This window comes from Gracilinanus agilis, chromosome 5, assembly GCF_016433145.1.
Source record: "Gracilinanus agilis isolate LMUSP501 chromosome 5, AgileGrace, whole genome shotgun sequence".
NCBI lineage: Eukaryota > Metazoa > Chordata > Mammalia > Didelphimorphia > Didelphidae > Gracilinanus > Gracilinanus agilis.
Window position 1 is genome coordinate 295,606,050 of NC_058134.1, and position 26,050 is coordinate 295,632,099.

The 26,050-nt window shown below is 35.5% G+C and overlaps 1 protein-coding gene and 1 pseudogene across 2 annotated transcripts in view; both read left to right on the top strand.

The window, feature by feature from the left end:
• RPAP3 (RNA polymerase II associated protein 3) overlaps positions 1-26,050 on the top strand; it is a 66,188-nt gene that overhangs the window by 16,632 nt on the left and 23,506 nt on the right. For both annotated transcript variants that reach the window (XM_044679922.1, XM_044679921.1), the window contains exons 6-10: positions 1,446-1,567; positions 2,712-2,782; positions 3,530-3,655; positions 7,613-7,740; positions 14,079-14,200. In XM_044679922.1, the coding sequence (XP_044535857.1) occupies positions 1,446-1,567; positions 2,712-2,782; positions 3,530-3,655; positions 7,613-7,740; positions 14,079-14,200 (569 nt within the window). The remainder of the gene's footprint in view (positions 1-1,445; positions 1,568-2,711; positions 2,783-3,529; positions 3,656-7,612; positions 7,741-14,078; positions 14,201-26,050) is intronic.
• On the top strand, positions 6,788-7,321 carry LOC123250709 (annotated as a pseudogene).

Sequence of the window (26,050 nt, forward strand, 5' to 3'; positions counted from 1 at the left end):
TGGAACCCACACAAGGACTATGGGTTATTTTTTACTTTTCTTTGTTTTGTGAGTTGCCATAGCAAAAGAATTCATCATCTTGTGACCGATCTACTAGTTCTGTTCTCTGTTGTTCCAAGGTTGGAATCAGCTATTTGCCACTCTGTGGCACCTTCTTTCATAACTTCTTCCCAGCTCTACCCTGAACCCTGCCTTCCTCACTCTAGTGACTGCCTCTTCTGTGTTCCGGAAAGCCCTAGCCATACTTTGCTTCTTCCTCTCCAGCCACCTTCTCTATAGCTTTCTTTGTATCTGAAGTGTGCCCTTTCCATCCCCTTCCACAACCTCTGGTTCTGCAACCATGACCTGGGTTCAGGTCAGTTTTGCCATTGTCACTCAACAAGCATTTATTAAGTGTTTACTGTGTGCCAAGCAGTGTGCTTGGTGCTGGGAACACAGATGTAGACATAGGTGGGAATATAGGTATAGATATAGCTCCCCTCAGAGAATGGGGAAAAGACATCGGAATGGGCGAAGACAACATAAAATGAAGCTGAAAAAGTGTTTGTGGCGGGGTAAAAATGAAGGTACTCACCAGAGGCATGGTTAAGAAAGTCTGGAGGATAGCCTGGAGATTGAATCATGACTGGCTTAGGCACCCTCCCCAAATAGAGGATTATTATTCTTGGTTGGGATGCATCTCTTCTTTTTTGTTATTCCACTTAGCCCTTTAACTTGATTAACCAGAATGTCCCTCTCTGGTCAATGCTATCCTCAGGGGGTTGTTTCTGCATTAGAATAGTAATCATAATAATAGCTAGCATGTGTAGAACACTTGATATATGTTATCCCAGTAGGTGCTCACAATGACCCTGTGAGATTGGTACTTTTACTATCAACATTTTAGACATGAAGAAACTGAGGCTGAGAGATAAAGTAACCAGTCCAGGGTCATGCAGTAAATATAGGACATGGGATTCAAACTCTAGTCTTCTCTACTGCTTTAAGGGCAAGAACTGTCTTTGCTTTCTTAGTATCCTTAGATCTTAATGCAGTGTTTAGCACATACTGAGTACCTAATAAATCCCTTTTAACATATTAAATTAATCATTTATTGATAGGACCATTGTCAAAGCCTTTCTTTCTTAACCCTTATTGTCTGCCTTAGAACCTATAAGGTACAAGATTGGTAAGATCTAGACATTTGGGGTTAAGTGTCTGAGGGCAGATTTGAAGTTAGGACCTCCTGTCTACTAGGTCTGAGTTTCTGTCTATTAAGCCACTTAGCTGTCCCTTGTTAAAGCCCTTCTAATCATATAGAACCTTCCAGAGCTTTCCCTCTGCAGTCATAACCTTTAAGAACTCAGGGTTATCTTCTTGCTACAGTAAGGCATCAGAGGAAGACTGTGTTTAAGAAACCTTCCTAATATTTCATCTTATTAATAAAGACATACCCTTTGTTACAGATTTGCTGTTGCTGAGTCTGATTGTAATTTGGCAATTGCATTGAATAGAAATTATACAAAGGCTTATCTTAGAAGAGGCGCTGCTCGTTTTGCACTCCAGAAGTTAGAGGATGCCAAAGAAGGTAATAAAGTCATTGTCAAAAGCATTTATTTTTCATGGTTGTCATTCAAAGAGAACTATATAGTGACATTTTTGCCCTTTCAGGGGTTAACATAACATTTAAAATAATTTTTTTGTATTCAATTTAATTCTTATCACTAAAGTTATTCAGTAGTATTGACAAAAATGATCCATTTTTCTGGAAGTCTTGATAGATTTTTCAGCTGCATAAGGGATTTAAGTGATTCTTAATATCTGGTAAAAGTATTTTGTGGATTTTATTTAAATTTCTAACTTTAGAATAAAGTACTGGAGGAATTCCGTTGAACTGAAATGACCTCCAGGAGTTGATGCAGAGTGAAAGGAGCAGAACCAGAAGAACATTGTACACAGAGACTGATATACTGTGGTACAATTGAATGCAGTAAACTTTTCTACTAGTAGCAATGCAATGATCCTGGACAATCCAGAGGAATTTAGGAGAAAGAATGCTATCCACATTCAGAGAAAGAACTGTGGAAACAGAAATGCATTAGAAAAATATATGATTGAACACGTCATTTGATAGGGATATGATTAGGGTTTTGATGTTAAAGGATCACTCTACTTCAAGTTTGAATAACATGGAAAAAAGTTTTGAACAATGATACACGTATAACCCAGTGGAACTGCTTGTTGGCTTCAGGAGGGGGAAGGAAATAGCTGGGGGCATGGGGGATGTGATCATAAATCATGTAACCATGGAAAAATTCTAAGTAGAAATAAAATTAATTTCTAACTTTATTGACTTGACAGAATAGGCTCTTTATATTATATATGTCACAAAATAGCTGCCTGAAGAGGCTGTGTAATAAGATTTAATAACTTACTGACTTCTGTTAGTAGTAAATTATCTGCTGGTATTGGTCTTAAGTCTGGTGAAGTATATGATTTATGCTAGGACTTTCTTTAAGTTGGGTTTTGAAGTTAAGAGCTGGGATTTAAATCATGTCAGTTTGACTGATGTTAGCAATTAATAGTTTTCCTTTTGGGCTATGTACAGAATGTCAATTTCCAGCTTTTCATATGTAACAAGTGGTTAATGACCTATAAAAAAACTTAGTTATCATTGAAACTTTTTTCCCATGTATTTCTCTATAAGTTATATGTTTCCATGTCTCATTTAGATTATGAAAAAGTATTAGAACTGGAACCAAATAACTTTGAAGCAAAAAGTGAACTCAAGAAAATCAATCAGGTAAAAAAATAAAGTTGCTCATATTAAAACAACATTAAAAAATGGTGGTCAATCCTTTCTTTATGCCTAGTTTATTTTTTAGTCTAATGTAGTTATAGAATTATCTTTCAATATGCATTTTCTAGATAATGCCTCAAAATAAAATATTTTAACATTGAACATTTCAATGTTATTTAGATTAGCTATCAAATCTGTACTCGGTCTCTAATCTTTTCAGTTTAGTTTTTGATCTGGAGTTGGAAGTTGTTTCATGACATACTATTATTGGTATTAGCATTAGATCACAGTTGTATAGTGCTTTAAACTTTGTGTAAAGTTTTTTCCTGCTTTTCTGTTCTATTCTTGAGAACATAGGAAAGTATATCTGCTTTATAAAATGAATATAGTTTCATATTAGAACAACATTGTAGAATTTGTTTTATTTTTGTCTCGTTAAGTGTGCAAGATTTAGGAATTGCAGTCTTAGATTTCCATTATACTCTCAGACAGAGATCTACTTTTAAAGATGTTTCTGGTTTGATATGCTTGTTTGAGAGCCATGTCAGATATTTTTTCATTTGTTTTTATTTGGTTGCATTTAAATTTTGAATAAAACTTGAACATTTGGTATTTTGGGAATTGTTTTGAGATCACAAATTCTGCAAAGGGGTGTATTTCATGTACGTGTACTCCCTGCAAAATATACATTTACATCCCATGTTTGTATCTACTTAATGTTTTTCTAACTTTAAAAATTCTGTTTCCTAGGCACTGATATCCAAAGAAGGTTCTCAGCTAAAGGAAATTGATGCAGTGATTGAAGTAACTGAAGAAGAAAAAAAACAACTTAAAGAACAGCAGTGTAGGCAACAGGCCATTAGAGAAAAAGACTTGGTAAAAATATATATATTATAAACCCCCCCTGAATTTCCTAAAATTGCCTACATTTGTCAGTTACTTAGTGTTAACAAAATATTCTGAGGACATTGTAAGATACATCACAGATAAGGATCCTGTCAAGTATTTTCCTTGGTTCTTTATTTACTATCTGTATTTTGCCATAATTATCATAATTAACATTATTGTAGGACTTCAAGCACTTTACATGTATTATCTAGTTTGATATTCACAACAAACCTTTGATGTAGGTACTTTTGTTTTTCCCATTTTACACATCAGAAAAATGTGGTTTAAAGAGAGTAATTCGTGTGACTTGTCCAGAGTCACATAGCTAGTAAGTGCCTGAAGTGGAATTTGAACTCTGAAAGTAACGTATATGCTATACCTTACTGCCTCTCATATTCTTATTTTTAAATTAATTTGGATCTTTACTTTCAAAATGTCTAGGATGATTAATAATCTGTAAATATTGCAGGTAATTATAAGCCATCCTAATATATGTATAAGGTAGAATTCTTTGTGTGTGTGGTCTATTTATTTAAATTTATTTTCAAGTATTTTTCCGTGGTTACATGATTCCCATTCTCTTCTTGCCCTCTTCCTTCCCCCCTCCTAGAGCTGAAAAGCAGTTCCACTGCGTTATATGTGTATTATCACTCAATACCATATTATTCATTTTGTAATAGAATAATCTTTTAAAACCAAAACCCCAAATCCTATACCCATATAAACAAGTGGTAAATCATGTTTTCCTTCTGCATTTCTATTCCTACAGTTCCTTCTCTTGATGTGAATAGCATTCTTTCTCATAAATCCCTTGGGATTGTCCTGGATCATTGCATTGCTATTAGTAGCAAAGTCCCCTAATGTTTCAGTTACTGTGTACAGTGTTCTCCTGGCTCTGCTTATTTAACTCCACATCACTTCATGGCAGTCTTAATAGAAATTTTCCGGTTTTAATAGAAATCAAGCAGTTCATTATTCCTTATAGCACAATAGTTTTCTATCATCATCATATGTCACAATTTGTTCAGCCCTTCCCCAATTGAGAGACACCCCTCATTTTCCAATTTTTTGCCACCACAAAGAGTGCAGCTATAAATATTTTTGTACAAATTTTTTTTTATTTCCTTGGGGTACAAACCTAGTTGTGGTGCTTCTGGATCAAAGGGCAGGCATTCTTTTAAAGCTCTTTGGGCGTAATTCCAAATTGCCTTCTAGAATGGTTGGATTAGTTCATAACTCCACCACCAAATTATTGGTGTCCCAATTTTGCCACATCTCCTTCAACATTTATTATTTTCCTTTACTGTCACATTGACCAATCTGCTAAGGGTGAGGTGGTACCTCAGAGTTGTTTTGATTCACATTTCTCTAATTAGGAGGGAGTTAGAACATTGTTTTTATGTGCTTATTGATAAGTTTTGATTTCTTTATCTGGAAATTGCCTGTTCATATCCATTGACCATTTGTCAATTAGGGAATAGCTTGATTTTTTTTGTAAATTTGACTTAGTTCTTTATATATTTGAGAAATTAAACCTTTGTTAGAGAATTTTGTTATAAAATTTTTTTCCTGATGGCTTCCCTTCTAATTTTGGTTGCATTGGTTTTGTTTGCACAAAACCTTCTTAATTTAATATAATTGAAATTATTCATTTTACATCTTGTAATGTTCTCTATCTCTTGCTTGCTCTTAAATTCTTCCCTTTCCTGTAGATCTGACAGGTATACTATTCTATATTCCCCTAATTTACTTATAATTTCCATCTTTATATTTAAGTCATTTACCCATTTTGAATTTATCTTGGTATAGGGTATGAGATGTTGATCTAAACCTAATTTTGCCCATACTGTTGTCCAATTTTCCCAGCGGTTTTTGTCAAATAGTGGGCTCTTGTCCTAAAAGCTGGGATCTTTGAGTTTATCATACACTGTCTTGCTGATGTCACTTACCCCAAGTCTATTCCATTGATCCACCCTTCTATCTCTTAAGCCAATACCATATTGTTTAAGATCACTGGATAGCACATATATTTTTATTTTATTTTATTTTTTAAAATTTTGAATATTTTACCATAGTTACATGTTTCATGTTCTTTCCCTCTCCCACAAAACACTCCTTCCCATCTCCCCATAGCTAAAGCACAATTCCACTGGTTTTGTTACATGTATCATTAAGACCTAATTCCATATTATTGATAGTTGGACTAGAGTTATCATTTAGTGTCTACATCCCCAATAATATCCCCATCAGCCCATGTGTTCAAGCAGTTGTTTTTCTTCTGTGTTTCTCCTCCCACAGTTCTTCCTCTGAATGTGGCTAGTTTTCTTTCTCATAAGTCCCTCAGCCTTGCTCTGGATCCTTGCATTGCTGCTAGTAGAGAAGTCTGTTATGTTCGATTGTACCACAGTGTATCAGCCTCTGTATACAATGTTCTCTTGGATCTGCTCCTTTCACTCTGCATCAGTTCCTGGAGGTCATTCCAGTTCACATGGAATTCCTCCAGTTCATTATTCCTTTGAACACAATAGTATTCTATCACCAACAGATACCGCAATTTGTTCAGCCATTCCCCAATCGAAGGACATTCTCTCATTTTCCAATTTTTTACCACCACAAAGAGCGCAGCTATAAATATGGTAGCACATATTTTTAAAAAGTTAATTAAAATATATTGCTATCTTGTACATTTTTAGAAATCAGCAAATATAGACATTAATTGGACTTTTTATAGTAAGAGTTACTTTCTGTTAATAGAAAAGCAATGAACCTTAAGTTCATGAGAAAACAAATTTACAAAGTTTTCAAGGAAGAATATGTAAGAAACTGTAATCTATAATTCAGATGGCAGTACCAAAGTACATAGCTAATGGAGTTGCCTATTGTCAGCTTAAATATGTTTTTAATGGAAAATCTAATACTAGTAAGTTAGCATCTGTGTGCTTATTACTTGTTTTTATATTTAGAGGAAATATTTTTATTAATACATACTCTTGTTGACTGAGATGAGGGAAGGGCTCTCTGGCCACTGAGTACTACTGATCCTTGCCCTTGGCTTTCTTCTATTTTTCCCTGCTCCATCCTCCAACCTTCCAGGGAGGGGAGGATCTCATTGCCAGAGCAATGAGTACCAATGAGGATCAGGAGATGGAACTGGCATCATTGCATTCTATTTATGAAGTTGATGAAAGTTTCCAAGAACTAAATCCAATTTCATTTCAGAATAGAATAAAGTGATCCAAAAGCTTTCTTAATAGAATTTTCTTGAATCAAAACATATTCATAAACAGCTCTAATCATATCTATGGATGCTTTTTTTTAACAATACCATTTCATCAGCTATGAAACAAATACTCTGTTTAAATTAAAAGTTGATATTAATCTTGGAACTGCTATGACAATACAGTTTGAATATTCCAAAGACAGTAAAGAATGGTTCTTATAGAATCATCACCCTCTTGATTTTATGAAATCAATAAGCAATATTATAAATCCTAATGTGGTTCCCTCAAGTAAGAAAAAAGATAGAAATGAATAGCTTTCAAAAACTGAAACATAAGCTGTCAGATAAGATAGATCATGAAGGTGAACCACAAGGTTGGAATTGGGTTGATGTGGTTTAATCATTTAAGCAAAACTCATTCTAAAGATGATTAATTAAAAAAATTTGATACAAGAAAATATATTTTAATACAGTAAACTGAAGTCATCATGTTTCAGGGCTCTTTTTCCCCCTGTTCAAGTGGCATTTTATAAAATATAAGATTTTAAATGTTTCCTAACAATAATGGAGTAACTTAATATCATTTAATTTTTTTTGAAACATTGATTTTAATTAAATCCTACTTATCTGCACATATAGATAGGTATTGTTTTTATATGTATATGCAAATACACATATTCTTGTGTATACCAACTCATCTATTCTCCTTTCTTTCTTATGTTTAGGGAAATGGATTTTTCAAAGAAGGGAAGTACGAGCAAGCAATTGAATGTTATACTAGAGGTATAGCAGCAGATGGCGCCAATGCTCTTCTTCCAGCAAATAGGGCTATGGCCTATCTAAAGATTCAAAAGTAAGTTTTCTTCATTTTGTGTTTTCAAATGAAAATGGCAAAATATCCAAACAATTCAATTTAAGTTCAGTTCATTGATTTGAGCACTATTTGTATTCAGTAATGTGTGCCTACCTCTTAGCTTTATTGTGAAATTCAAATGAAATACTATATATAAAGATCATTGTGTAAAGTTGTAAATGTGTAGTGATTTTATATTCACATGCAGTTAAAAAAAGCATTAAATATCTTACCTGCACCCATTTTTGTGCTAGTGATACAAAGGTGAAAAATCTGAATTGTATTTCCTGGCATTCTATGCTTTAGTCTCTTGCTTTTCACTCCCCGCTCTCACCTTGCCCCTCCCCAATTCATATTTTGTGGAGCTGCCACGTTTGATATCCCTAAAACTAAAGTTTGAATCATTTCCAGGCTCAAGAATTTTCAGTGACTTTTTCTTGTGTCTATGGAAAAATCAAAGTACCCATGTTTAATAAGAAAAAGTTCTTCCTAGTCTGACTCCAGCCTATTTTAGCAGAATAATTTTTTAGTACATCCTCTCACAGTCTGTGTTCTTGCCAAACTGATCTACTTATTTTTTTCTTTACAAGACATTCCCTATGTGTTTTGTACAAACTGCCCTCTTTTCCTGGAATACCTTTTCTAGTTTCCTTCGTAGCTTAGCTCATATTCTACCTCCTACATGAGACCTTTATTGATTTCAGTTTTTAGTGCTTACCTCTTCTTTTTCACTGAAATGACTACACACACACACACACACACACACACACACACACACACACACACACTTATATTTATTTATTTTAGATTAATATGTCTGGTGTATGTTCTTTTTCCTCAGTAAATTCCTTGAGGGCAAGGATTTTCATTTTTGTCATTGTTTATTAGGGAGCCTGTTGACATTTACTAAGTGCTTATGGAAATGAAAAGTGATAATCCTGCCCTTAGGGAGCTTTTAAACTAATGGGGAGAATATGATGCATATGCTGTGTATTATTGTTTCTCTTTTAAAATGTTTATTACAATGTACTTTCAATCTCTTATTGTTCCATTTGTAATAATAAATAGCTGATGGTAATATTGGCATATGACAACTGGACCTGTGATCTCATTCATTTGAATATGCCCTCTAATGATATGGGTTGCACTTCATCATTCCTGTCTATCCTGTGTGACTTTTGTCCAAACCCCTAAGTTTTCCATTGAGGGATTCAAGCCAACATACTAATGGCCTGCCTCATTTTCTTCTAATGTGAAGATAGCAATTGAGCACTCTGACTATCTACCTGTCATCTCATACCTTCCTGACACATGTCTTCCTTGTAATCTTTTGCATCTGTACTTTGAAGTTATTTTGCAGCCTTTTTGCATTTACCACTGACTTTCCATTGCTTTCTATATGATATTTATGGTGAATTCTACAGAGGTTTGTGTTCCATGTTTCAACACCCTATAGTAACACCAGTAGAATGTTGGTGTATCATAAAGATTGGCATTTGTTTCTGGAAGAAGTTTGGGATCATTAAAGGAGCCTTGTAGTTTCCTCATAGCAGTCTAGCCCTTTCTTCTCCTCTTGTTTAACTATGTACCCAACTTATCCATTTGTATGACACATGCTCTGTGGATTTGTCCACACATATGCATGTTATAATCTAGGCAATAGATGTTCTTCATTCATTTAATTTTTCCTACGTAGATAAGTGAGCCAAAGTCTTGAGTAGTTACGGATCTCTTCCAAGAGATGTTTTCTACAGTGTTCTGAGGCTTGATGCAGCCAGTGCAGTGTCTTATACAAACAGAAGCACCCAGAAGTCCTCACTGTCCTTAGGAAATCTTTTTTCAATTTGAACTCTGCGCTGGATCTCCTCTACCAGTGAGGAACACCTTTGGTAAACACATCTCCCTGTTTTCTACGTTTATAATTAGAATCATTGAACGGGGTTTTTTTCTGTTGTCATATCTTTCAAGGAATCTTGAATAATTTTGATTTGTGGATAGATTAAGATTCCTTATTGGAAGAGATGCTATAAGGCAAGATTTTGCTCTAACAAATCAAATGCTTTTTCATAAACGATAAATGATAAATACAGTGAGATTTTGTATTCTTTACATCTCTTAGGTCAGTGTGAAATAGTAAAGATCCATTCTTCAAGTACTGATTGGGAAGTTCTTCTTGCCTATTAACGTCCTCAGTGAGGATGCCCTTGATTGATATGAGATGAGCTCAATGGGAAAATAGACATAAACTTGATAGTTTTTTTATGTTTCTTGGCTTTTAAAAAAATATTAACTTTACTTAGATGCGTTTATCAAGCTTTCTTTAAACTGGCATTATGCTCTAATACTTAATACTTGTTGACTTCAATGTAAAGGTGGGATCTGATGAGGAATATATTGGAAATATGTAACTACATAGAAGGCTCATGCCTACATATTAGGAATATTTGATTCTAGAAAAGAACCAGAAGGGAATGCTACACACCGAGTAGCATCACAAAAAATGAAATTGATTATATTTTAATAGACAGAAATTAAATCATTATTGATATGAGAATCATTCCTGAACCAGCTATTTATGCCTATTCAGACCACTTGTTAAAGATCAAAAAGATCAAAGCTAGAAGGAAATGAGAAAAAAGATGAAAATGACGAGAGTCTTTCAGAAATCTTGACAAGAGATTAATATGAGTGATCCTTGCTAAACAGTTAAAACAACTCTCTTCTGATTAATTTAAATTATTCTCGAAAAATACTAGATGAATAAAAAAATATCAAAATCTATTTTAATAATTTTATGTGGAAATTTAGACTTATGTTAACCAGTTACCATAACAAGGGAAAACAAAAGTTCCTAAAAATCATAATTAACATATTAATTATTATAATAATTTTATTGTTTTATATATTATATTATAATACATTATATTATAATAACTTTTAAACCTTTGCTTTCTGTTTTAGAATCAATACTGTATATTGGTTATAAGGCAGAAGAATGGTAAGGGCTAGGCAGTGGAAGCTAAGTGGCTTGACCAGGATCACCCAGTTAGGAAGTGTCTGAGACCAGATTTGAATTCAGGACCTCCCTTCTCTGGGCCTGGCTCTTCAATCCACTGAGCCACCTAGCTGACCTTTAGTTAATATATATTTGACTTGTTCCAAGTGGAGAAAGATGACATCAAAGGAAGCACCAGTTTATAATATAATTTAAATAGTTTTTTGGAGATAATTATTCAAGATTATGAGCAGAGACAAACAGTAAGAGTATAATCAGTTTTAAGAAAGCCCAGTTAAGCATAGTTGTTCAAGATTGTTTAAGGTTGAAAATGGTAGGATAACAACAGAGAAAAGAAAAATGGAAAATTTTTCTGCAAAAATCTGCAAAACTTGGAGGGAGTAATTTAAAATAGGATTCACTATCAAGAACCATGAAGCCACATGGATTCTAATATCAGAGCCCCAGATGTGCTAAAGAAAACAAAGATAGGAAATGTAACTGTTAGACTAAGAGCGCATAGAGAAAATCAGTGTTGGATACTTCATAATTATGGGAATGTTGAGAAATTGATTCACAAGAAATTTAAAAGGGAGATGAAGATATAAAAGGCATGGAAAAATTTTTGTTTTTTAAGTTAAAACCCTTGCTTTCTGGGGCAGCTGGATAGCTCAGTGGATTGAGAGCCAGGCCTAGAGATGGGAGGTCCTAGGTTCAAATCTGGCCTCAGACACTTCCCAGCTGTGTGGCCCTGGGCAAGTCACTTGACCCCCATTGTCTACCCTTGCCACTCTTCCACCTAGGAGCCAATACACAGAAGTTAAGGGTTTAAAAAAAACAAAAACAAAAAACCCTTACTTTCCATCTTAGAGTCAGTACTATGTATTAGTTCCAATGTAGAAGAGCAGTAAAGGCTAGGCAATGGGGGTTAAGTGACTTGCCCCTGATTACACTGTATCTGAGGCCAGATTTGAACCTAGGATCTCCCTTCTCTAGATCTGGTTCTCAAACCACTGAGCCACCCAGCTGCCCCTGGTAAAAGTGTTTATTAATATTAGATCTTAGTAGTGTTAGAAAAAAGGTGGTGGAAAACATTAGCTGCTGACCTAGATGCCCACTTTCCCATGTATATGTAAATTTTTATGAAAATAAGAGTACATTGCAAGTGATAGAATCTAAGTTTCTTGAACACAAGAACTATTTTCTTTTTGCTTTTGTATCCCTAGCACTTGGCATAGTGCCTGACATATAGAAAGTGTTTAATAAATGTTTATTAATTGATCTCAATAGATCATATCTTTACCATCATATATTTGATTGAAAGGTGTAGAGAATGCAAGATCCCACTGTTTTTGTTTGTTGCTTATTTTTTCAAGAAGATTTGATTTGATAGAGAACAATGTGGTCTGAAAAGTTCTCTTCAATATCTCCCACTTAAAATTATTCAATTCCTCAGAAGATATACACAGATTCCAAGATGAAGAGGATTCTCTAAGGATGGTATGGTCTTCCAGATGTTCCTCTTTGTGGATGACATCATGTTGGTAGATGTAGAACTGTAGAACATTATAGAGCTTCCTGAAAAGAGATCCATAACTGCTCAAGAAGAGTTTGTTTTAATAGTACACTTTGGAAAAACGAATTAGATGAAAAACATCTGTTGTTTAGATTATGAAACAACAAAGTTAGAATTAAACTAGAAGAGAATAAACTGGTTTGACTTTAGGAAATTGCATAGCTCTTTTAATCACCAAAACTTTTCCCTGAAACAAAGATCCATCTTTTTAATGATACTTGACCAATATAGAATAAGTTATTTTAGATATTGGAGTATACTCAGAAAGCAAAGTCAAGGTCCACAGTGGTTCGGAACATGTAGCAAATAAAAAACTACAAAAAAAATAATAATGTCATCAGAGAAATATATAATCCAAAAAAATTTGTTCATGTGGTAAGGGCTGTAGTATTGAAAAACTAATATTTCCAAACAAATTTCTAAATATTACATTTAGCATATTCTATTTGGTATAATATTATTTTTCCAATATTACAGGGCAAAAGATAGCCAACTGATGTATAGCTTACGTGCTGGTATCCTCTCAGTGAGTGGAGAAAGTGAGAAAGTCTCTCAGTATGTTGGTTGAACCCTCTTTATGAAAGGGATTGAACAAATGTAGGACAGGATGGGCAGGTATGGATGGGTTTGATCCTCATTATCAGAACATTCAAGTTTATAATATTAGAAATTGATTTGAGTTACTTGATCCATAGAGAAGAAAGTGCTCTTAACAACAGTTTAAACTCTAGATTTCCACTCCCGAATTTGGAGGTATACATAGTCGCACAAAGCTCATGGGTACTTTTAGACCTAATTGACAATTTGAACAGAAAAGAATATTGTAAGCAGATAGTTAATGCTAGTTGCCCCAAAGAGTTTGAGGAACTTTAGGATGAAATTATAGGACTATTTTTTTTTATTCTACTATGTGTTTCTATAACAATTATATACTTCTAAAATCCTTTCCCTCTTAAATAGTTTGTTAATTGGTTTTTACTTGTGCAAACTGGGCTCTATTGCTAAGATGAAAACAGCAGAAGAAAGGTGATAGTTTTATGTTAGGGAAATTTTACAGAAGATAAAAAGAAGCTTTAAGACCTTGTAAGTGCTAGAAACTCAATCATGTGTTGCCTGGGTTTATTCCTTTTTGTGAGAGATAGAGAAGTGATGAAAAATAGTCAGAGAAAGAGAGTGATGGTAATCTGAAAAGGACTGATAGAATAAGCATGTTTTCATTCATTAAGCATTTTTTATGCAACCATTATGTGCTAAATGCTTAGGATACAATGGGAAAATAAAACAGTTTCTTCTCTAAAGAATTTATTTCAATGCAGTGGAAAGACAACCAGATTGTCAAGAATTAAAAAGGAACCTTAGGGTTCAGCTAAGGAAAAGGAGTCAGGAAAACCTAGGCTCTAGCTATTAAGTAGCTATGTGGACTTGCTTTTGCTCCTTACCATTTTTTGTGTCTGGATTTCTTAATTTCTATAATAAGGGATTGTATTGGATGATCTCTAAGGGCCTTTTTGGTTCTGGAGAGGGGATATAGCTAGACAGCATCTTTCATCCACATTTTCATTTGAGACTTTACTTAACTCCTCTGACTTCACTGTTAACACCTCCAACTGACCTCAAAGTTTCAGAGACATGACAAATAGCTCTTTTTCATAACAGATGTGAGAAATCTTGATTGGTATTTCATTTTGAATGGCATTATTCATGTAATTTTTCCTTTAAGATTTTTTTAAAAACTGAATTTGGGAATTGTAAAACTGTGTTTGTTAGATATGAAGAGGCCGAAAAAGACTGTACACAAGCTATACTGTTAGATGGTTCATATTTGAAGGCATTTGCCAGAAGAGGTACTGCAAGAACAGCTCTGGGAAAATTAAATGAAGCCAAAGAAGGTAAGATTTTTATAGTATTTACCAGTATTCAATTATCTTGATGAAACCTAAGGTTTTAGGAGCAAGAATTTTTCTTCTTCACAGTTCAGGGGTAGAAAACAGTTTAAACTGTTTAAATCATTCTTACCTTTATTTAGTAAATATTGATTATTGAATGGCTACTATGTGTAAGGCACTGTGGAACATACAAGAAAGAACAGAATAATGCCCTTTCACTAATGGATTATTCAGATAGCATACTAGGATGAAGAGTTCAGGAAAATGAGTTGACTCAGCAAAGGCCATAGAGCTAGTGAATAATAGAGCAGAGGTTTGAGACTAGATTGAATTAGAAAACTGTCTGAATAATACTATTTTAAAACCAGTCAGCAAATATTAAGCACCTACTTACTATGTGCCAAGTAATGTACTATGAGTATACATGCAATCTCTACTGACAAAGGAACTTAACTTAAAAGTACACCTCTTGTCTCAGTGACTAGGCCAGGAGACAAGAGGTACTCAGTTCAGATGTTGTCTCAGATACTTCCTAACTATGTTTTACCTTGGAACCAATACATAATATATTATAGTATACTGAGAAGATAATATGAATATACATACACATGTGTTTGTATTTATAGTGCCATATATATATATATATTTTTATATATACATATTACACATTTGAGGTTAATTCTAAAATATGTAAAATATAGTGTGGTTTAAGAGAGAGGGCACTAGCAGTTGGGAGAATCAATGAAGGCTTTATCCAGTGCATCTTCCAAGAAGAGACTCCATGGTGTAGATTAAAGAAGGAGGTACACCAGGGATATAGGATGGCCACCATGGTGGGAGATGATCTTGGGTGAGGAACAGTGAGAAGACTGGTTTGAGACTGGATCACAGAGTACAGGAGAGGGAGTGCTGAAGTTCAACTAGGATCAACAAAGTGTTCCTTAAATGAAACTCCTTGAGGGCAAGACTTGCATTTTTATTCTCGTAGCCTTAGTGTCTAGTACATAATAGGCATTTAATAAGTGCTTGTTGGTGAATTAATTGATTAAAGATCATCAATAGAATTGCTATAGTAACTAAAAATATATCATTCAAATATTAGTAATTTTTATAAAATGATAAAATTCTTATCATCATCTCTGCTGTCTTGTATCAGTATTAATCTTCAGCTAGTACCTTTATTTATTTTTTTAGTTGAAAAATTCTATTTAATTATTGATTTAGAATATTTTTCCATGGTTACATGATTCATGTTCTTTCCCCCTCATACTTCCCCCCCCAGCCAATGAGTAATTCCACTGAGTTTTAGATATGTCATTGATCAAGACCTATTTCCATAATATTAATATTTGCATTAGGGTGATTAATGCTTAGAGTCTGCATCCCTAATCATATCCCCATTGAACCATGTGATCAAGCAGTTGTTTTTCTTCTGTGATTCTACTCCCACAGTTCTTTCTCTGGATGTGGATAATGTTCTTTCTCATAAGTCCCTCAGAATTGTCCTGGGTCCTTGCATTGCTGCTAGTAGAGAAGTCAGTTACATTCAATTGTGCCACAGAGTATCAGTCTCTATGTACAATGTTCTCCTGGTTCTGTTCTTTTCACTCTTCATCAAATCCTGTCTTTCCAGTTCACATGGAATTCCTCCAGTTCATTATTCCTTTTAGCACAATAGTATTTGTAATATAGAAGATCATACTGCCATGTTTTCATGGGGTGTGTTAGTTAAAATCACCTGGGGTTCTATTTGGAAGGATTGAACCTCAATATAGTGTTTGACAAACTTCTGTGGACCTGTGGGGGTCCTTAAAACTACATTTCCTGTGGTCCAATGGGTTCATGGGTTTCCTGTTTTGGATGACGTATTAAAGGTGAGGGACTGTTTTAAGTAGGGGGAGTGACTTGGAACTTCCTCTTTAGTTACCTGAGCTCGAGGAGAGAGGAAGGTAAATGGCGGAGGTGAGGTTGGAATAGGTTTTTCTTACAGGTGCGTGGTCAGTTTATCTCTATCAGCATGGCTTTTATTAAAATACTATTCTTCCTTTTGATCTCGGCCCTCATCATTTTTAATCATAACAGGGGCAAGTTGGCAGTTTGCCCTAGTTAGAATATAGAACCTGGCATGAGCCAGGGGGGCAGGTGGCACCTGGCAATTGGAGCCAGGCTATATAAGAGCTTGCAGGCCCCTGGCTACTTCACTTCTCATTTGTCCTTCTACCTGTTGGGTTTCTGGGGCCCTGGGAGGTGGGAGTGAGAACATGGGATTAGTTTTTTAGGCTAGGTAGGATCAAAGTATCACTGAAAGCCAAATAGGAACATCATCTGATTCACCAATTATTCCTTTACCAAAGATTAGTTTATTTCCAACAAAAGAGACCACTTTATTTTCTGACTCAGGGCTGGTCCCTTAGATCAGCTGAAGACCATACCATAACATCTTAAACTTAGATTTAATAAGGTAACTGTTAGCTAGTTCTTAGTTTTACCTAAACCTCTCTCCAATCCCCTTTACCTAAACTTGATTATTCAATAAACTCTTAGCTTTAATCCAAGAACTAGTTGTTTGCTTACTTTCATCTAAAGCCTGCTTGAACATTCTAAGTGCTACAGCAGAGATAAACTCCATTACTGAGAACAGGAAGAGTCACATCTCCCTTCCTGTCTCACTTCTAGAAACACCAATAGGAAGTCATTTCCTCATCAGGACAGGGGCTATAGAACATTCACCTTAAAGGAGCATGGTGCCTAGTTAAGGAGAGTTTTACCTATCTCTCTGGTAGCTTTGTGGGCTGATCCTTGATTCATTTATATTCAGTTTCAAACCCAGCTTTGGTACTTGGCTCATATCATCCTCTCAAAGCTGGCACCTTCCTCGATCTATCATCTTACTGGCTACAGCCCCTTATTCATTACATATTCCATCACCAGCATATGCCACAATTTGTTCAGCCATTCCCCAATTGAAGGGCATCCCCTCATTTTCCAATTTTTTGCCACCACGAAGAGCACAGCCATCAATATTTTTGTAGTACTTTTAATTATTACCAGTAACCAACTTGGGTTTGAGTAAATAGATTCTATTGGAGCTTTTGTGTTTGTATTTTGTATTTGGAAAGCTCCTTGATCTTATTAAGATGTCAGGTTTAGATTTCTTAGTGCTAATCTATTGGTTTGCTGTAATAGATTTGTTTTCTGCTTGAAAAATACATAGATCCTCATTTTATCTCTGTAATATATGAAGCTATGATAGTAATATGTAAATCTCTACACTTATAGCTATAACAAAAGAGAAATGCAGACAAGTACATTCAGAAATTAGAAAAATATGACATGAAAATAACTTTTCTGTTAGACTTTTGAGGAAAATACTCTGTGATACATTATAAATATGAGATCTAACGGTTGCTTTGTAAAGTTTCTGGTTTTAGATATAGGACTTGTGATAGTACTTTTTCCTTAACTTTGTACTGTTTGATCAACATATATGTAAACTAGGAAAAGAAATAATGAATTTATGGTTAAAAAAATCTGGTTTTTTTTTCTCCCAGACTAGTAATTTCATTGGTATTGAGAATTCCCATTATGAGCACCTTTTATGGATGAAGATTGGAGACTCCTTCTAACTTAGAGCCTGAGATGGTTGCCTAGAGGCACTGAAAGATTGTGATTTATTCATGATCACATGGATTTTTTGTGGCAGAAAAAGGTCTTGAAACCAGGTCTTCTATCTCCAAAGCCAGCTCTCTATTCATTGGGCCACAATTATTCTTGAGCCAGGCTTTTGCTTTGGGAGATAAATGAATTCAGTTCAATAAAACAAACATTCATTAAGTCCTTTCTGTGATCACAGGCAGAATGCTAATCTCTGGAGATAGAAATATAGAAATGAAACAGCCCTTGCCTTCAGGGAACTTAAATTCTATTGGGGTAAACAACATAAACACAGATAAGTCAATATAAATTACATACTAAATAATTCCTTCGGGAAAGGACACTTAAAACTATGAGAATCCACACAGGCTTCCCAGAGGATGTAAAGGGTCAGGAATCCATCATCATTTTTTGTGCTCTTATCTAAAATCACAATTTTTAAGAATTAGAAGAAACCTTTCAGATAATTGATTTTGACTACCTTAACTTAGAGATGAGAAAACAGAGGTACTCAGTAGCCAGTTAGTAGCAAGCTAAAACTGAACCATTTCTCCCATGTTGTCTCTCTTTGAACTATTTGAAAACTTTGCTAATTGACACATATAATTTTCCATATCACTAAGGGCTGACCTCTTTGTTCAGTAAAAATAGCTATGTAGGCAAGATGTTAAGTGAAAGTTGACGACTAACTTGTTCTTGAGCATTGTTAGCTCTAAAAATCTGGAAATTTAATGTTTGCCTCTTCCAGGGACAGGCAAAAACTAGCTCACATTATTCAAACTTGAAGAACTACTTTATTCCACAAAATCAAATTGTGACGAGAAATAGAACTGCTAGATATTCATATAGATCAGGAAAGAGGTCTTTTCCATTTAGCAATGTCTGCTTGGAAAATGGAATTGTCTCAATGCTTGGGAATACAGTATTTGAAATCAAAACATAAAATGTTTCCAATTCTGTTCAAGAAGTATTAAGTATTTAGTATCTCAGGCACACACTCTTAAATATTTGTCTACCTTGTGTTTAGGGGCAAGCCATTTAACCTATAAGCTCCAGTTTCCTCATCTGTTAAATTAGGAATAATACCTGTAGTATTTAATTGATAGATGTTACTATAAGGATTAAATAAATAAGCACGTGAAGTGCTTTACAAAGCTTAACATGTGTTATAATAAAATGATACTCCACTCCACTAGATGTAGATGTAGATGGAGTATAGAGAGGATGAGATGACACCTCCCTCCTTTATAACAGTTGCCCAGGCAGGATCCTTTAGGTCAATGGATGATATCCCTTCAGGACCCACCTGGGGTTAATTGATATTATATAATGGGCTCTTTAGCTGGGTAGCATTGGTATCTGACTGCTTCTCTCCCTTCCCAAAGAAGCTTTGAATAACCACTTCAGGAAGGTACTTTAAAACATTGATTATATTTAACAAAGGAGGATAATGGGATTGGATAGAGGTATTGGGAGACCCTAGTTAAAATGATAATGTGAATCTCTAAACTGTAGGCAAGTAAAGGAATTAGGATGGTTAGCCTCTTCCTGGCACAGCCTGGCCACAGCCACACCAGAGTAGGCAAACTGCTGTATAATCTTTCAGCTTCTTCTTCACTAGATGATAAGCCTAACATGTTTGAGATATCCACCCCTTTCCACCCTCTTCTTCTTCTGCCCACTTCCTGGATCTCTCCCAGGCCCTGGGAAACCTAGATAACTAAGATGATTGATTGATTTCCTACTATCTAGGGGCCGTAGAATCAGAGATGATGGTCTAGGTACAGGTTGTTGATGGTACAGGAACAACAGGAGGAGCTTGCAAGGTTGAGTCTGCAAGTCTCAATCCCACAAAAGACCAGGATCCACTGATCTCAGGTCTCAGGAAAGAAAAGGAACCCTGCCACAGCTGCCAGGGTGGTTTTATATCCCCTGGGCCAACTGCCCTCTCCTGTGTCCACACGCCTCTCTGGGAACATTCTGACATCCAACGGATCCACCTGTCAATCACAGTGTTGACTCCTGGCTCCCAGAGATTCAATATAACACATGCTATAAGGGTTAGTTACTGTTAGCTCCTCTTTTTTTGATGGATTTTGGATAAAAACATTTAGAGGAAAATTTAGAAGAAAACTACTACTAGTTCTTTCATATTTAATGTTCTACTGACCATTGAACAGCTAGATAAAATGACTGTCTTGAAACTATATAGTTAGAAAATCTTGAACCCCTGAAACTACATTCCCCAAACTTCCTTTCTGTATTACCTACAATTCCTTTTGCCTTTTGTATACGTGCATGGTTATGCAGTCTGTATATAGTTTGGGTTCGCTCTGCCATGCTCTCACTCTTCTACGTGAATTGAGTGGTGACCAGTCTGTTGCCGTAGCTCTCTCTTCCATGTGAAGTGAGTGGGGAACGTTCTCTATGTTCTCTAGCTCTCTAGTTAAATATTAATAAATCTAAATATTAAACTTTTGGAGATATTGAATATTAATTTGAAAATCCACAAAACTGAGTAAGAGTATTGATATGTAAGCTCACTTATAAACTCACTGAAAGCATTTTGGGGATAACTCCACTGGCAGGGAGAATGTGGGTCAACATATATGGCTCTTGCTGTTTCGTCATGATTTTTACTTCTTTTGCTAGATCTCTGAATTTGAAGGCTTTTCATTTCATCCAGTTTGGAAATTTTGAATATTCACTGTGGTGATATATATTGAAAATATTGTTTTTAATTTCTTCTATAATACCACTCTAGTTGTTAAACTCCCAAGGATAATTTGAGGTTTGTATTTTAATATGGTTATTTCTCATCAGTTAAATTATTAATAATAAAATTCTTGCTTTTAAACTTGTTGATGAAGTTAAGATAGAAATAAATTTAGGGCAAGTTGCTATCCTGTAATCATTATTATCATTATTATCTCATTCTCATCTCTTTTAATGTAGTTTAGAAAGAAAATAATTCTGGGACAACCCTGCTTTCCTGTTATTCTTTATAATCATTCTTCTATAGATTGTTGCACAGATTGGCAAAATAATTAGCTTTTATAGTTGAATAAAAGCATTAGGATCTAAGCTTATCCTTTGTAGGCTCACTAAACATATGATTATTACTCTTTGTAGCATACAGGACAAAAGAGAAGATACTTGCCTTTATCCCATTAATATGTGACTTTGATCTTAGGTTACTATACTTTTAAAAAAATTTATTTTAAAAAATATTTTTCCATGTTTACATGATTAATTTTCTTTCCCTCCCCTCTTTCCTCCCCTTCCCAGAGCCAACAAGCAATTTCACTGGGTTGTACAAATATTATCACTTGATACTGTAAGGGGGAAAAAGGGTTTTTTGGGTTCAGTATATTAAAAGATGGTTGCCAGAGGATTGAACAATTATCAATCCTCAGTTAAGAAAAATCTGAAGTCAAAATTGACTTTTATGAAAGTTTATTTACAATTGAGAAGAGAGAGGAAATAAGGAAATAAGAATCTAACATAGTAGGTAAATTACTACAATCCTCTAATTAATCCAGGTAGATCTAATTAACCCTCAGCGGAGAGTCAGAGGGCCAGAGGTGAATGAGTCTCTATTAAGGGGAAGTTCCTTAAGAGAAGTTCAGGAAGATTCAGTCTTTAAACTCACCACATGGACTTCTAAAGAAGATATTGAAAGCAGTCTCACCAAGGTCTCAGCATTCTAGCCAGCACTCCTCCATGGACCAGAAGAGCTCCTTCAGCAGCAGCCCTCTTCACCAGAAGCTTCTCTCCAGCAGAAGACCTTCTCCTTTTAAAGGGGCCTCCCCCCTAATTTGCATGTCCAATCACAATAGATGCTTCTCATAGTACTGCCTAGGGGGTAGTTAGTTGATTCTGATTCATCACCCACTCTAGTCTACACCTGGGTTACAGACCTCCCAGAATTAGAGGTGTTCTCACCTTTGGTGATTAAATCTAAAAATGGGCAGTGTAGATCTAATTATCACAATACTTATTTCCATATTACTTATTTTTTGCTATAGAGCAGTCTTTTAAAGCCAAAATTCCAAATCAAACACCCATATATATACAGGTGATAAGTGACAAGTCATATGTTTTTCTTTCATATTCCTATTCCCATAGTTCTTTCTCTCAATGTGGATAGCATTTTTTCTCATACATCTTTCAGGAGAGTCCTAGATTATTACACTGCTACTGATAGTGAAGTACATTACATTGGATAGTTCCACAATGTTTCACTTTCTGTGTACAATGTTCTCTTGGTTCTGCTCATTTCATTCTGCATTAGTTCATTGAGGTTCTCCCAGTTCATATAGAAATCCTCCAGATCATCATTCCTTATAGCACCATAATATTCCATCACCATCATATATTACAATTTGTTGAGCCATTCCCCAATTAAGGGATACTCCCTCATTTTCCAATTTTTTTGTCACCACAAAGAGCATGGATATGAATGTTTTTGTACAAATATTTTTTCATTATTATCTCTTTGGGGCACAAACCCAGTAGTGGTATTGCTGGATCAAAGGACATGTAATCTTTTTTTTTTTTTTAAACCCTTACCTTCTGTCTTGGTGTCAATACTGTGTATTGGCTCCAAGGTAGAATTGTGGTAAGGGATAGGCAATGGGGGTCAAGTGACTTGCCCAGGGTCACACAGCTGGGAAGTGTCTGAGTTCAGATTTGAACCCAGGACCTCCCGTCTCTAGACCTGGCTTTCAATCCACTGAGCTACCCTGCTGCCTCTGGACATGTAATCTTTTTTTTTTAACCCTTGTATTTCGGTGTATTGTCTCATAGGTGGAAGAGTGGTAAGGGTGGGCAATGGGGGTCAAGTGACTTGCCCAGGGTCACACAGCTGGGAAGTGTCTGAGGCCGGGTTTGAACCTAGGACCTCCTGTCTCTAGGCCTGACTCTCACTCCACTGAGCTACCCAGCTGCCCCATGGACATGTAATCTTTTAAAGCCCTTTGGGCATAATTCCAAATTGTCCTCTAGAATGGTTGGATTAATTCACAATTCCACCAGCAATGCATTAGTGTCCCAATTTTGCTGCATCCCTGCCAAAATTTATTATTCCCTTTACTGTCATATTGGCCAATCTGCTAGGTGTGAGGTGGTACCTAAGAGTTGTGTGTGTGTGTGTGGTTTTGTTAGAAAGATTTAAAATACATTTTTTTAGAATATTTTTCCATGGTTACATGATTCTAAGAGTTGTCTTGATTTGCATTTCTCTATTTAGGAGGGATTTAGAACACTTTTTCATGTGATTATTGATAGTTTTGATTTCTTGTTATAATGGTGAAAAAGGAGTTTTATGGGTTCAGTATATTAAAAGATGATTGCCAGAGGGTTGAACTATTATCAATCCTCAACTAAGAATAACCTCAAGTCAAAATTGACTTTTATGGAAGTTTATTTATAATTAGGAAGTTTGTAGGTAGGGAAATTGAGAGAGAGAGAAACTCTGGCCCGGACCAGGTAAGAATTTAGAGGCCCAACAGAGGGGCACAGAGGTTAATTAAACAAGGCTTCTAACCACAAGGCCTTTTACAGTTAGAGAGGCAAGAGAGGCCTCCCTGAGGCAGGAGCCTCCAGAAAGGGAAGAGAAAGAGAGTCAGCCTAACTTACCCATGTGACAATTCAAAGGGAAGCAATCAGAGGTCCCACCAGAGTCTCAGCATTCCAACACTCCTCCGTGAACCAGAAGAGGTCCGTCACCAGATGTTCTCTTCCACCGAAGACCCCAGCTAACTGAGGACCTTCTCCTTTTAAAGGTGTCACTTCCTGTTCCTCCCTCCTAATTTGCATGATTCTCCTAGTACTGCATAGGGGGCAGTTAGTTGATTCTGATTCATCACCCACTCTAGCACATGGGGTTATAGACTTCCCAGAATTAGAGGTGCTCTCACCTTTGGTGATTAAATCTAAAGATGGGCAGTGTAGACTTAATCCAATTATCACATTTTACAATTTAATTAGTTCCTTATAAATTTGAGAAATTAGACCTTTGTCAGAGGTTTTTGTTATAAAATTTTTTTCCCAGCTTGTTGCTTCCCTTCTAATTTTGGTTGCAATGGTTTTGTACAAAACCTTTTTAATTTAATATAATCAAAATTATTCATTTTACATTTTATAATATTCTCTATCTCTTGCTTGGTCTTAAATTCCTTCCTTTCCCGTAGCTCTGACAGATATACTATTCCATGTTCACCTAATTTGCTTATAATATCCCTCTTTATATTTAAGTAATTTACCCATTTTAAGTTTATCTTGGTATAGGGTGTGAGATGTTGATCTAAAACAGTGGTTCCCAAACTTTTTTGGCCTACTACCCCCTTTCCAGAAAAAAATATTATTTAGTGCCCCCTGGAAATTATGAAACTATTTATTGAACTCAGAATAGAATGTAACACAAAAAAGTGTAGCCATCACCGCCCCTTTGGATCGCTGCAGCACCCACCAGGGGGTGGTAGCACCCACTTTGGGAATCACTGATCTAAACCTAACTTTCCCCATACTATTTTCTAATTTTCCCAGCAGTTTTTGTCAGATAGTGGGCTCTTGTCCCAAAAGCTGGGATCTTTGAGTTTGTCAGACACTATCTTGCTGCTGTCATTTACCCCAAGTCTATTCCATTGATCCATCCTTCTATCTCTTAGTCAGTACCATATTGTTTTGATGATCACTGCTTTACGATCTGGTACTGCTAGGTCCCCATCCTTCACATTTCTTTTTCATTAGTTCCCTTGATATTCTTGATTTTTTTGTTCTTCCAGATGAACAAATTTTTTCTAATTCTATAAAAAAGTTTTTTTGTAGTTTGATAGATATAGCACTGAATAAGTAAATTAATTTAGGTAGGTTTGTCATTTTTATTACATTAGTAGGTTACTATACTTTGAAACCTTTTTGTTCCATGTGCCTTGGATAGTACAAGTATTTGGGATAGTGACAACTATTTAAAAATATTCTCAAGTTTTTATGGATTGGTGTTATTTTTGTAACAGTTCATTCTGTGATTATGATCTAGTTTTAAGTTCTGTACTTACAGTGTGGGGATTTGTGGTCTATCAGTCTATGAAAAATAGCAAGCTTAGGATGTTTTAATTTTTCTTTCTTCAGATTTTAGTATCTGCTAGATTTCATTTCTTACTTCATTTAGTCTCTTTAGGGATGAAATTTTTTTTAAACCCTTAACTTCTGTGTATTGGCTCCTAGGCAGAAGAGTGGTAAGGGTGGGCAATGGAGGTCAAGTGACTTGCCCAGGGTCACACAGCTGGGAAGTGTCTGAGGCCAGATTTGAACCTAGGACCTCCCATCTCTAGGCCTGGCTCTGAATCCACTGAGCTACCCAGCTGCCCCCGAAATTAATTTTTATTATTGCCCTATAGCGACACATTTATGTTTATGTCTTGAACCTGATTGTATTGTTGACAAAAAGTAGTATGAAGCCCTTGCCTGTTAAGTGGTGAGATATGTTTACAATTTTGTCCACCCTTTCCAGGCAGAGGGAGGGAAGGGTACTAGGGTAGGGAGTGCTGAAGAGGTAAGAGTTTTAGTTTTTATTTTGATTAATACTACCAAAAAATGCAAGTGTCCATTTCTTTAGTCTCTTATACAGTAGGAGTAGTTTATTTGCTTTAGTGCACTGAAGCATTTCCAATAATTGTATTTTTTTATTTCTTCTAAGGTATTTTGCCTTTCTATACCAGAGCATTAAAAGAGCACCACTTGCTTCAACTGTTCTTGGTGTTAAACTGGTCATAATGACAGTTTTGAGGAGGGCCAAGCTGTAATCAAAAGCATGCCCATCTATTTCATCCCTGGCTGGTATGTTAACTTAATCATTGGTGTCACCAACCAGAGCCTAATTAGCCATTGTTTCAAGGTTCCTGCTAGCCCTTCACTACTACCATAATGATTTCAGGGCATTCAGAGTTCCCTCTGCATATCATCCCCAATTTGCTGTTGTTATTGGCCCTATTTGTGAGGTTAAATGAAAGATAAATGAGGCATGGCCACTGCCCTCAATAAATGAGTAGTATAAAACAGTGATAGAGTATGGTGGAAAAAACAAACCAAAAAAGACATTAATTTCAACTAGGAGATTTAAAGAAGGTGTCATGAAGGAGGCAGCTGAGCTTTAAAGGATGGGTAACATTTTGAAAAGAAGGAGAAATAAAATTC